This window comes from Thermobia domestica, chromosome 5 (assembly GCF_964235325.1).
Source record: "Thermobia domestica chromosome 5, izTheDome1.hap1.1, whole genome shotgun sequence".
Taxonomy (NCBI): domain Eukaryota; kingdom Metazoa; phylum Arthropoda; class Insecta; order Zygentoma; family Lepismatidae; genus Thermobia; species Thermobia domestica.
The window spans coordinates 277,284,873-277,297,483 of NC_137458.1; the positions used below are offsets into that span (position 1 = coordinate 277,284,873).

Sequence of the window (12,611 nt, forward strand, 5' to 3'; positions counted from 1 at the left end):
ATATTCTTCAATGTACTCCTCTTTTTTCCTATTATTTCAAACATTCCTTGATTTGATACCTTATCTCCCATCCAATATTTAACACCTTTTATAGTGTACCACATTCCGAAGGCTTCTAATCTCCGTTTTTCCTCTTCTCCTAGAGTAAGTCTCACAACTACATTACGCCACACTCCACGCATATGCTTTGTTTAGTCTTTTCTTCAGTTCCATGTCGATGTTTCTGTTAGAACAGGATTTCCATGTTGATGTTCCTGTTAAAATAGGGTGTTCCATGTCGATGTTCCTGTTAGAATAAGGGTGTTCTATGTCGATGTTCCTGTTAGAATAGGGTGTTCCATGTCGATATTGCTATTAGAATATTGTGTTCCATGTCAATATTTCTGTTAGAATGAGGTGTTCTATGTCGATGTTCCTGTTAGAATAGGGTGTTCCATGTCGATATTCCTGTTAGAGTAGGATGTTCCATGTCGATATTCCTGTTAGAGTAGGATGTTCCATATCGATGTTCCTGTTAGAACAGTGTTTCCATGTCGATGTTCCTGTTAGAATAGGTGTTCCATGTCAATGTTCCTGTTTGAATAGGGTGTTCCATGTTGATGTTCCTGTTAGAATAGGGTGTTCCGTGTTGGTGTTCCTGTTAGAATAGGGTGTTCCATGTTGGTGTTCGTATTAGAATAGGGTGACCAGGCTTAGAAAATAATAAAACGGGTCACTCGGCAAACGACTTAGAAAATAATTCAACGGTGTAAGTTGACAATCCACCTAGGTATAGTCACTCTTATGTCGGTATTCTTGCCACTGAGGAAGATGTTTATAGCTTTTCAAACTACTGAGTCAACTATTTAAAAAATTTGAAACTATTTTACAAAGTTTTGAAATCTTTCCAAAGGTATAGTCACTCTTATGTCGGTATTCTTGCCACTGAGGAAGATGTTTATAGCTTTTCAAACTACTGAGTCAACTATTTGAAAAATTTGAAACTATTTTACAAAGTTTTGAAATCTTTCCAAAGGTATAGTCACTCTTATGTCGGTATTCTTGCCACTGAGGAAGATGTTTATAGCTTTTCAAACTACTGAGTCAACTATTTGAAAAATTTGAAACTATTTTACAAAGTTTTGAAATCTTTCCAAAGGTATAGTCACTCTTATGTCGGTATTCTTGCCACTGAGGAAGATGTTTATAGCTTTTCAAACTACTGAGTCAACTATTTGAAAAATTTGAAACTATTTTACAAAGTTTTGATATCTTTCCAAAGGTATAGTCACTCTTATGTCGGTATTCTTGCCACTGAGGAAGATGTTTATAGCTTTTCAAACTACTGAGTCAACTATTTGAAAAATATGAAACTATTTTACAAAGTTTTGAAATCTTTCCAAATGCATACTCAACTATGGGGATTAAGAACATAAAAATTACACCACGTAACTACGAACCAAAAAATCATTTTTAAAAGAAAGACGTTTTGCTCTATTTTTTTTTGGGGGGGGGGAGTCACCGGACTGCTTTCTGAGTAAGCAGCAATCTCATTAAAATAGGGAAGACTGGTTACCCTCTGTTAGATGTTTTTGTTTTCTTCCATATCTTCTTTACCTGACTTATTGTGGATTTTACATTTTGTTTGCACCTACTATTGCTCACTATTTTACTCTCTAATTAACAGAATTTCTTCACCCCCTTCCACTAGATCAGTAGTTCCCAACCGGTGTGTCGTGAAATTTTAGAACTTAAAAAGCTCACTACTACATGGAATCACTAGTTCAAGGTGGCAACAAAAATTATGGGAAAAGAATTCCCTAACTTTTCCCGGTTTTCCAGAACACTTTTAACTTTTTTTTTCTGATATGTTATTAGCCATACAGATCTTCCCATATTGATTGGAAAACAAGACCAAGAAAACATGACAACAACAATACATAAGTACTATATTTTCCCCCTAATCAAGAAGAACAATGAATACTATAAAAACAAATCCAATGTATTTCATTATGAAATTACAGAACACTTGCCTATTAAAATTTCGTGCTCAAAACAAGAAACGTGATCTTCCCTGAAACTTGAATCTGTAAGTTTAGAAAGGTGATGGAAAGATTCGCAATATATGAAAGCAAAAACTCTCACTAAGCCACTCACCGAAAAAAGGTGGGTGTGTGTACTGCAACGAGTTGCATCTTTATTCCATTTAAATTATGCAGTAATCCTAATAATAATACTAAATTTAATGAAATTGTAGTTTTATACACAAATAATAGATGTATCGAAATTTGTATTTCTCTTGGTTGGTCTTGGGCATGAAATAATTTTTCTGCATACAATGCTTTTATAATAACAGGATGACAAATATTACCATAGAAGTGCGTTGAACCATAGACTACTTAAAATTTCCCTCAAGGAAACCTTACTTCTACTGTGGTAAGCCACAATTATTTTGTCATAATCGATAAAACCAAAAATTGAGAACAAGCAAAAAAAGAAAAGAAAACGAAAGAACGAAAATCATAACGGGATCCGAAAAACAGATATGCGTTCTACTCGTCTAAACCATCCCACGTACGATCTAAAATTCTTGTCCATCACCAATCACGATTAAACAAGTCAAGAAAATCACTTTACTCTACCCTTTTCCGTACAGTTCGACTTACTATGACAATTCTGACATTGTTCGGATGCAATCTCTAGCCAACGCCTTGTTTTCTTAATATAAAAGATTGAGAAGAAAAACTATTTTTATCTTTTCTAGGACCAAGAAGTTTCTGGCTGCATCAGGTAAATATGACAATTTTCATTTATTACTGTTGCTATGAGATTGATTTAATCTTTCAACTCCTAGACAAAATTAACTAACTCAGTAAATTACAGAAAAACATAAATTGCAAAATTTCGTCTTACAAACTAGAACAGTGTCGCTGTAGATATCGTTCTTCTAATTACTGTCTCATAATCATTTATAGAAATAAATGTCTAGTGTTATTAAGCAAAAGACATCCAGCATAATATGCATTTAGCATATTGTAGTAACAATTTGTCCTATTCCATGTAATCAAGTGCAGGTAGATATAAAACAAAGAATAATTGTTCAGGATTTGTCAATTATCATCATTTCTCTTTTATTTCCCCTTTTCTGTAATAGAGATATTAGTCATACTCTTGAATGTTGTTCGAGTATGATTTCTGATAGCCTTAATGACCCGAAGTATAAACACAGTTTCTTTCTGTACTGTAACGTTTTCGAACTGGAGTCCTCTGGCTGAGGTCCTGGGTTCGAGGTCCTTTTTGGTAATATAGGGTTGCCTAGAACTACCCTATAATCCAGAAAATCTCTTCCGGTACATACAATTGGCTGCGGTATATTAACAACATATCTTTAGAAAATAGTAATAGTACTATGTAATTCATTTCACTTCTTCAAATGCTTTATTTCCTCATCAATATTGCGCACACCTTTATTTATTTTTTTATTTTTTTATTTTAGTCTTCTTAAGTTCAAGTTCGTTCAGAATGATTTTTATTTTCCTGCCTTCAGCTTCTTTTTGTTCCTTTTTCTCTTCTTCTCGTTCTTTTTCTGTTCTTCTCGTCGTTAATTTGTTGCTTCTTCAAAACGATTACGAGTATTTCGTACATAATTAATCATGGATTTCCTTATGGATTGTTCTCAAGAGCACCCGAGAAAGTACCGATTCGTACACAAGTCTGAGTGCTACTAAAGTTTGTCATTTTAAATTATCTGTTACAATTGTGCTTTGATTGAAAATCATCTTTCTAGATTTGAGTTTTCATTAAAAATAAATAAATAAATAAATAAATAACAAGATCTTTTTAATAACATCTTTCAATCATTTTACTCTGAAATATTCGAATTTTTTAACCAAAAGCCATCCAAACACTGACCAGTTCTAGAATACTGACTCGTAATTGTTTTATAGTTTGGATTCGAACAAAACTCTTGAACTTCCTCACAACACTAACTGCCCTTTCACCACCTAACCAAATATTTTCAATTAGTTCAGCTAAAAGAGACTTCATCCGATTCGCTTCAACATCAGACCCTGAAGAAACATTAAAATCTAAACATGAAAGAGCTCTAGTCAATTATAATTTAAAGGCGTCTTCTCCAGAAGTTTAAGAACAAATTTCTGTAGACACTTTCTGCAATTTCGGTGAAAGCCAAATGTTCTTGGTTGACGTTTGTTTATCGTCGTATGTGCGGTAAACCCAATATCAACTTTTACCACAGGAAGAAGATTTTCTTCATTTCCCACATCAATTCGTATACACAAACTCGAAGAATTAAAAGCTTTACAAGCTTATACGGTTTTACAAATTTACTTACATTTTTTATAACGTTCAATAAAGTGTTGTTCAGAAATGGACTAAGGAAACTGTCAGTCTGAAATTCAATAAGATAAGGTTTTACTACTGAAGCAGACGGTTTAGAAAATGTAAGTTTAGGCATTTTATGTTCTTCCAACGTTCCTGATACGATCTTATAGCTTGAAGAGCTGGGGAATTTCTTATTCTTCCTGACATGCTGAATATATGACAAAAGATACAGATAAGTGCCAATGACTCGCTGGACAACACCACTACTACAGAGCATTCAAAAAGTCTCTATACACCTGAATTGTCACATATTCAAAGCAACGAGAAAATTATTTTACTCAAAATTTATTATATTTTATGGCATAAAAGCACTATGTACAGGGCGTAGCATATACACACACATTTTCACAGCAAATGTTGGAAATGTCCCCCATGATCCTCCAAACATGCTTGCACACGTTTCTTCTTGTTCTCAAATACTCTCACAAGTTGTTCATGTGGAATGCTATGAGCAAAATCTCGAATAGCTGTTTCGAGTTCTTGTAGCGTGTAGGGGTTCCCTTTATAAACAGAATTCTTTGCATAACCCCAGAAGTAAAAATCCGGAGGATACAAGTCAGGAGACCGAGGTGGCCACAATCCCTTTGAAATTATTCGATCTCCAAAAACCTCTTGTAGTAATCTCATGGATTGGCGAACTGTGTGTGCTGTAGCGCCATCTTGTTGTATCCAAGCATTACGAATTCCGTCTTCCGTTAGTACTCCCATGAACTGGTGAATAATTTCACAATAACGAGTTGAATCTATTGTTTGTCTGAAAAATATGGGGCCGACTATTCTTTTTCTGGATATTGCAATCCACACCCCTACTGGTCATGCAGAGGAACTTCATCTATGACATGTGGGTTTTCTGCACACCACAAACGTGAGTTCTGGGCATTGACGCAACCTAATAAATGGAACCAGGCCTCATCAGTAAAAAAAAAAAAAAAAAAAAAAAAAAAAAAAAAAAAAAAAACCATTATCCAAAACATCGTCAGACTTGTCCATAACAAACCGTGTAAACCATCCACAATCAATACTGCACTCGTTTTACACTGTCGGGAGGAAGTAACTGCTGCACCGCTCTCACCTTATACGGGATAAGACGCAGTTTCTTACGAACCGCCTTTTGTGCCGTACCAACACTTATTGCTTCTTCCTGGGCAAGTTTTCAAAGTGGCTTATGGGGGCTACGTTGCATTGCATCCGATATGTGTAGCATTTTTTCTTCATCGAGCACTGACGGTCTACCACTTCGATCATAGTCCATTACCGTTCCAATGTCTCTAAATTTATCGATTAGTGCCCTTACAGTGTGACGATTCGGAACAGGTGTATCCGAAAACCTAGCTACAAACTTATCTTTGACTGTCTGTTTGTACTCACCTTGTTCACGGAACACATGCTCAACCAGGAATATTCGTTCTTCCAAAGTTAACACCATTGTTTCAGAGACCGCTAACTAGATGCAACAATCACTTCAACGTCACTTTGCCGACTGGAATCTAAGAAAGGAACTTCACGCAAGGCGATAATATAGCAGTGTTGCAAACCTTCGCATAAAATTTTATTTCATGTGACTTTGACTTGCCACGATTCAGGTGTATAGAGACTATTTGAACGCTCTGTATTTTCAAGACAACACAGAACAAAACTTTACTGGAAAATTTTCTGAGCCTCTATGGGATGTACTCGATACAGAGTGCTGGAACATCCTTAAAAAATGTTAAGCAGAGCTCGTAGAAATTCAATGATTGTCCAATTCGTTACATCAATTGTATGTAGCCTTAATGTTCCATCCAAAGTTGTCCACAGTTATATCCAGTATTGCAGAATATTTGACGTTTTTATTTCTGTCTCGAAGGTATGCAGAAATGTAAAGTTTACATTTGGACCATTCATTGAGATTTGAATAATCTTTTTAAGTTCAAGGATAAAAGCGTCTTTTTGAAAGCGCTTAAAAGGTCAAAAAATAAAATGTCTGAAGAATTCCCTAAAAACTCCCATGTACAATAACGCGTGCACACTTGCCCTTTTACGGCATTCCTGAATCGCATATTTAAGTTTCCTTCAACAACTGAATAAGTTCACTTGTTAAGTATGGTGATGCTCCATGCGCTAAAGCGTATGCTACTTTATCCCGTTGAAGCTGCATTTTCCAGGCAATATCACTGCCTGGCAAACAAACTTATATAAGGTTTTACAAACTCTCGCCCCATTGAATGGGTTGGTTAGAATAGTGAGTTATTGTCTCCGGTAACATAAGCTGGAAGAAAATGTGGGTAGTCAGGCTCGTTTGAGTGAGATGGGTCTTCCCGAGTTTTGAACTAGTACGTGTTCTCGCCCCACTGAGGTGTTGGGTGGAGTAGTGTGGTACTTCACTCCTCTGGTACTGTAAGTTGCAGGGAAAAAATAACAAAAAACAAACAAACAAAAAAAAAAAAAAAAAAAAAAAGATCTTTGGCTCGTGATCGCTTGGGTAACAATATTAAATAATCAAATGAAGAAAAATGGGGACTCCATATATACTGATTGTTTTGATATTCCTCATTATATATTTTTATATACGTTTCAACTAAAGTTCATTCAACGAACCTTCTGATCCTGATGTAAACATTGCAGAATTGTATTTATTACTCCGCCGTCATCGGATGATTGGCTATCGGTCAGCGCTTCTTTCGAGAAGCACGTGCTTGTACCCTGTTAATGTTTTACTTATTCCCCACATATGACCATATTGTTACCATCGCGCTAAAGTTGGGTCAAAACCACTTTCAATGCATGCGTATTCTCTTTTATTGCATTAATTCAATTTAGTTCTTAGATAAAGTGTTGTTTCTGTTGTCTAATTCTAAGGAATTCTGGTAATGAGCCTTATAAGCAAGGACTATTTTCTTCTGCCGCATGGGTGTTCTAAGGCTCGCTAACCAATAAAATCAAACAATCTCCACGTGTATTTGTTTACATGAGGTACTGAACGTTCTTTGAATAAACTTTAAAGCCCCGTGATTTCAAGTTATTCTTAGAAATATTTGGTATGTTTACATTAATAATTTCTGTATTTTATGATTGACAAAGTCTAGAATTTAATTTTTATCTGTATTTTTCAGATTCTTGTAGTATAGTAATAGAGGACACGAGACTTTCACTGCAGCAGAAAATTCAGTTGGTGACTCAAGCGCCCATGTTTCTATTTGACGACGGTTCCGGCTAGGGGACTAGGCGTCCACTAAGTCGGAACCGTTGTCAATTCGTCAGCAATGGTTCCAACAAGATGGAGCTAGTCCGCATACAATTGTCTAATTTTTCTCCATTCAAACTTCAACAACAATGTGATTTCAAATCACTAAACATATTTCTTTGAAACTAGTTTAGAGTGGCCTCCAACTACCCAGATTTAAACCCATGTGACTGTTTGTTGTAGCGTTTCCTACAGCAGGAAGTTTTCCAAGAAAATGCGACGATCATTTGATGATTTGATAGCAATAATTGAACAATGTACGCCAAAGTTAGTCAGGAGTTTGACATGTAGAACTGGGCGAGGGAAATAAAAAAATCTTAAAGTTATATGTATTAGATTTTACTCCTACAAATTTCTTTATAAAATAGAAATATCCCCTAGAGTAGAAAGAGTGAGTTTGATACATCACGAAGACAACGATGTGGCTCCATATGAAAATTTAAATTTGTATATAGTTAAGTTTTTGAAGCATAGAAAAGTCGTTTGCCGCAAATTAGTGAATTCAATCATAGTATGCGTAAAGAAACATGTAACCCTTACACATATGCAAAGAATAGATAGGTTGAAAAGAGGATGTTATCAGACGCTGATGAATACAACGTAGGACGTGATGCTATTTATGACATCAAAATTAGAGAAAATCAAGTTCGAAAGTTTGCAAGTAAAACTGTAATGTAATTCTAAAAAATACATCTATGTATATTAAAAATTTTTTGTTATTGAAAATAAAAGCAACATGCTAAGCTTCTACAGAACAAGTAAATTCACTTTCAAAGAAGTGAAATGAGAGAAACGAAAGTGACAAACTCAAAATATAGAAACAAACAAGGATCTCATACACGTGAAAGGCCAAAACAAAAATATATAAGATGATCATAAAATAAACAAAGGGCCAGAACAGTCAGATCTGGTCAGAAGCGACGTTATAATCTGTATTCTAAGTATCATCAAGTTGGTTGACTGACAAAATTACTAAGTCATCATAATGGTCTACGTATATCAAAGCCATCATTTATCCTGTAAGTAAAAAAACATTTTGATTCAGTTATGTACAGAAACAACATATAGGAAGTTCATAGTGCATGCATGGAGGTCTTCCTTCTCGAGAGGCTTGATCTATTCAGTTCATAATTCTGTATTTTATATTGTATCAGTGGCTTGATTAAAGTCAGTGTGACTTTATTATATAATATATATATATATATATAAAAGATGCATCTAACTTAATCCGTTTACTACCGAGAATTCAACAACCAATTTTTCTCTCTCTTAAGAGTAAATATTTTCATACTTTAAATATTAACATTATAATATAAGCAAGTATCATTTATTCACTCCTTATATTTTATTCTCTTTATTTTCTAATTTACGAAACAAAACGGACACTTGGTTAGGAAAAACTAAAAGTTCTACGAAAGAGCAGAAACGAGCAATTTGATACAACTGTTCATTTATTGCCTTTTAATTGTAGTTTAATGAAAATTTTGGTGTGTCTTAACAGTCCAACATCCTCTTTTATATGATCAAATGATTCTTGGCAGAACATATCGAAATTTACAACTTGGAGTTTCGCTTGTACTAGTTTACAGTAGCTTCTGGTTATGACATTAGTATATCATGACCGGAAAGAATATCATAACTGCAACGTATGATCGAAACGGTGTTGACAATCGAAGGCTAAGATGCTAAAACCAAATTATTCCTAAATATAAGGTTGAGATACCGATTAGCACTTTCTATGTTGCATTTCTGAGTACTACCTGTAAGTTACATCTTGAGTTGAGTTGGAGTATGAGAAATCCTCCAATTATTTTTTTTCGCACTAACTTCTAAAAACCTTTGAAATGTGTCCAGAACCAGTGCTGGATTTACGCATAAGCTAAACAAGCTATAGCTTAGGGCCCCATTCCTAAGCTATCCGGATTGAGTGGAAAAGATTATTGGTCCTTGAAGGGAAATAATTAAGTGTAATCGATCGCAGTACTTGCTTTTGTTTATTAATTGGTGTTTGAAGCAGTCAAGGTTCAAGAAGATCCGGCGAAATTTCTGCCAGCTGCCGCGGTGAGACGAGGGGGTCAGAGGGAAGATTAATTGACGGTTAAGGTGTAGTTATATTTGAATATAATAATATTTTTTTATATTTAGGTGAAATTATTATTTAGAGTGGAGAGCCCGGATGTTTGAGGCTATGAAATTATTTGTTAAACTAGGATTAGATACCTTATTATTTTTAATGTAAAGTGTGATACCTAGGTAATAGTAGTTATGTTCTTGAAACTCAAAGGATTTGACGGTATTTTAGACTATTCAGAGGAATCTGTCCCGTAATCGACAATTCACGATATATTTTACTTGCTGTTGTAGAACAGTTTGTATACCGCCGTAGTTGATGGTATTTGAAGAGAGGTTAGATACCCTCATTATCCGTGCTAGAAGAGACTTCAGGTCAAGGTGCAGCTTATCGGCAAGAGGAGATGGATTACAATAAGATGATTAGAACGGATTTTAGTATGAAATTATTTAAATGAAGGTGGATTTGAATGTAATGTTAGTTATGTTACTAGCTTGAGTAGGGCACTAGAATATGTACACATCGCCCGTCTCTCTCCTTTATTTAGGTGAGACAAGTCGTAACATAGTGGGTGTACCGGAAGGTGTGCCTAGGTTGGTTATGTGCAAAATAGAGCTTGTTAGTTGAGTTATTCATTTACATCGAAGAGGTTTCTGTGCAATTCAGATTATTTTGATTATAAAGGAGATACTTATCATTGTTATTATTAATATTAGTATTAGGTGAATCAACTTAGCTGGTGTTATTGTATAGGGTATAGAATTAATTTCTTGGAATTATAGTTAATTAGTGCCGTGAGGGAATGTTTAAATAAATGAAAGTTGTTTTTGATGAAGAAAACATGGATTTCCGGTTTCCTTTGGCTCCAAAATTTTAAAGGAAAAATAAACGATGTACATTTCCAAAAATAAGATAAAAATACATAAAATAAGATTACATACATCAATAGTGTACTTATACGATATAAGTAATGGAGCGGCCCCTACTAGCCTGCTCCCTAAAACAACATTTGACAAAGGATAGCCGACATACAAAAGATCCGATTACCTTCAATAGCTTAGGGCCTCACCAAACCTAAATCCGGTTCTGTCCAGAATTATCACTTCTATTATTTATATTAAAAAAGGAAGAACTCATTTTGCGGGAAAAATAAAAACGTACAACGTAAAACGTGCCAGAAAAATGTCAGCTTACAGGAAAAACTAAGATCTGGCAACCCTAGAGTATAGGCAACAAGAACAATACGTCACAAATATTAAGCGCCCTCAGTGAACTGGTATTTTCAATAATTCTGCCCCATCTATGTAAAATGAAATGAAATCTTTGAGTTTTACGTCCCAAGGTTATGCCGGTTAGGCTAAAGGAGACGGTGATGATGAGTAATGAATGAAATGGTGGAATGAAGAAAGTGGGAGGAAACGGAAGAACCTCGAGAAAACCCACGCACGCGGTGTTTGTCCACCACAAAGTTCACTTGGCAGGGGCTGGGATCGAACCCGGGATCCCAAGCACCTGAGGTGAATGCTCTACCACTGAGCAATCGCGGTCCCCCCATCTATGTAGTCGGATTAGCGAGAGTGTAGTGCACTTATATACATGCCTTACCTTTGACTTGTTTTGGTTCAAACTATGATCTCTAAAAGAAACATTTCCTTCATTAGGTATGTCACCTCCAGTCATTAAGCGAAATATCGTTGTTTTACCAGCTCCGTTTGGGCCAAGGAGCCCAAAACATTCTCCAGGCCTTACTTTGAATGACACCTTTTCAACAGCAGGACTGCGCCAAAAATGTTTCACTAGGTTGTTTACCACCAGTATGTTTCGCTCATTCCCTAAAATAAAATTGACTAACATTAAACATCTATTGCGATATTAAAATTATTTTCAGTTCACATTAGAATGCTAGATCAAGCCAAGTATTAAAGTTGTGGCACGTAATCTAAACTGTTTCTTAAACTGTGCTCCGCCGGTCACAAGTGTCCTCGAAATCTGCTCTTGTGATTCTCTTAGTTCGAATAATGTATCATGCACTAAAGTTGAAAACCTCAAACAGAGTTTTAAAATTTCATAAATGAACGTTTTTCAGTTTTTTCCCAAGTCTGACGTTTTATGAAGTTTATTGCTCTGTTTACTCAATAAAATATCTTGATAACCTTGAGTTATTAAAACAATCTATTTTTTTCTATCAATACCAATATAAAATTAAAGTGATTTTCATTAATGCTTTCTTTAAAATATAAGTATACTAGTATTAACATATGTTTATTTTTTGAGAAAATGATATACAGTGTGTTTCAAAACAACACTCACAACATTTGGGAGATGATTCCTGACACCAAGATAAAACGAAAAGTATAAACCAACCTGGGTGCAGAAATCTGTCATTTCGGAGTTATAGGCTGCCGAAGACATAAAAAAAAAAAAAAAAAAAAAATGAACTGTAAATGTCCACAGCTCCAATACTATAGGATCTATCGTAGTCAGGTTGATTTCACTTAGGAACTAGTATGTGCACTATCCTAAAATACATATTTCAAAATTCTGCGGTACTCACGCAGCAATTTTTATAGAGGGAGTTTGGCTATGGGCATATAATTTGAAGTACTCAGCAACTACCTCTTTAAAAATTGTTGCAAAAGTATGACAGAATTCTGAAACATGGATATTAGATACGGTGCATACTAGTTCCTAGTGAAGTCTTGACCTGACTACGTAGGTCTCATAGTATTGGAGATATGGACCTTTAAAGTTCATTTTTTTTTTCATATTTTCGGCAACCTATAACTCCGAAATGACGGATTTCTGTACCCAAGTTGGTCTATACTTTTTATCTTATCTAGGTGTCAAGAATCACCTCCCAAACGTTGTCGGTGCTGTTTTAAAACACCCTGTATTTGCTTTCGAAGGGGACAAGAATATAGTGATCCGTAGAAC

The 12,611-nt window shown here is 35.2% G+C and overlaps 1 protein-coding gene across 3 annotated transcripts in view; it reads right to left on the reverse strand.

The window, feature by feature from the left end:
• The window catches only part of LOC145686642 (phospholipid-transporting ATPase ABCA3-like), a 274,059-nt gene that overhangs the window by 22,205 nt on the left and 239,243 nt on the right, over window positions 1–12,611 (reverse strand). For all 3 annotated transcript variants that reach the window (XM_081760118.1, XM_081760117.1, XM_081760120.1), the window contains one exon: window positions 11,283–11,509. In XM_081760118.1, the coding sequence (XP_081616244.1) occupies window positions 11,283–11,509 (227 nt within the window). The remainder of the gene's footprint in view (window positions 1–11,282; window positions 11,510–12,611) is intronic.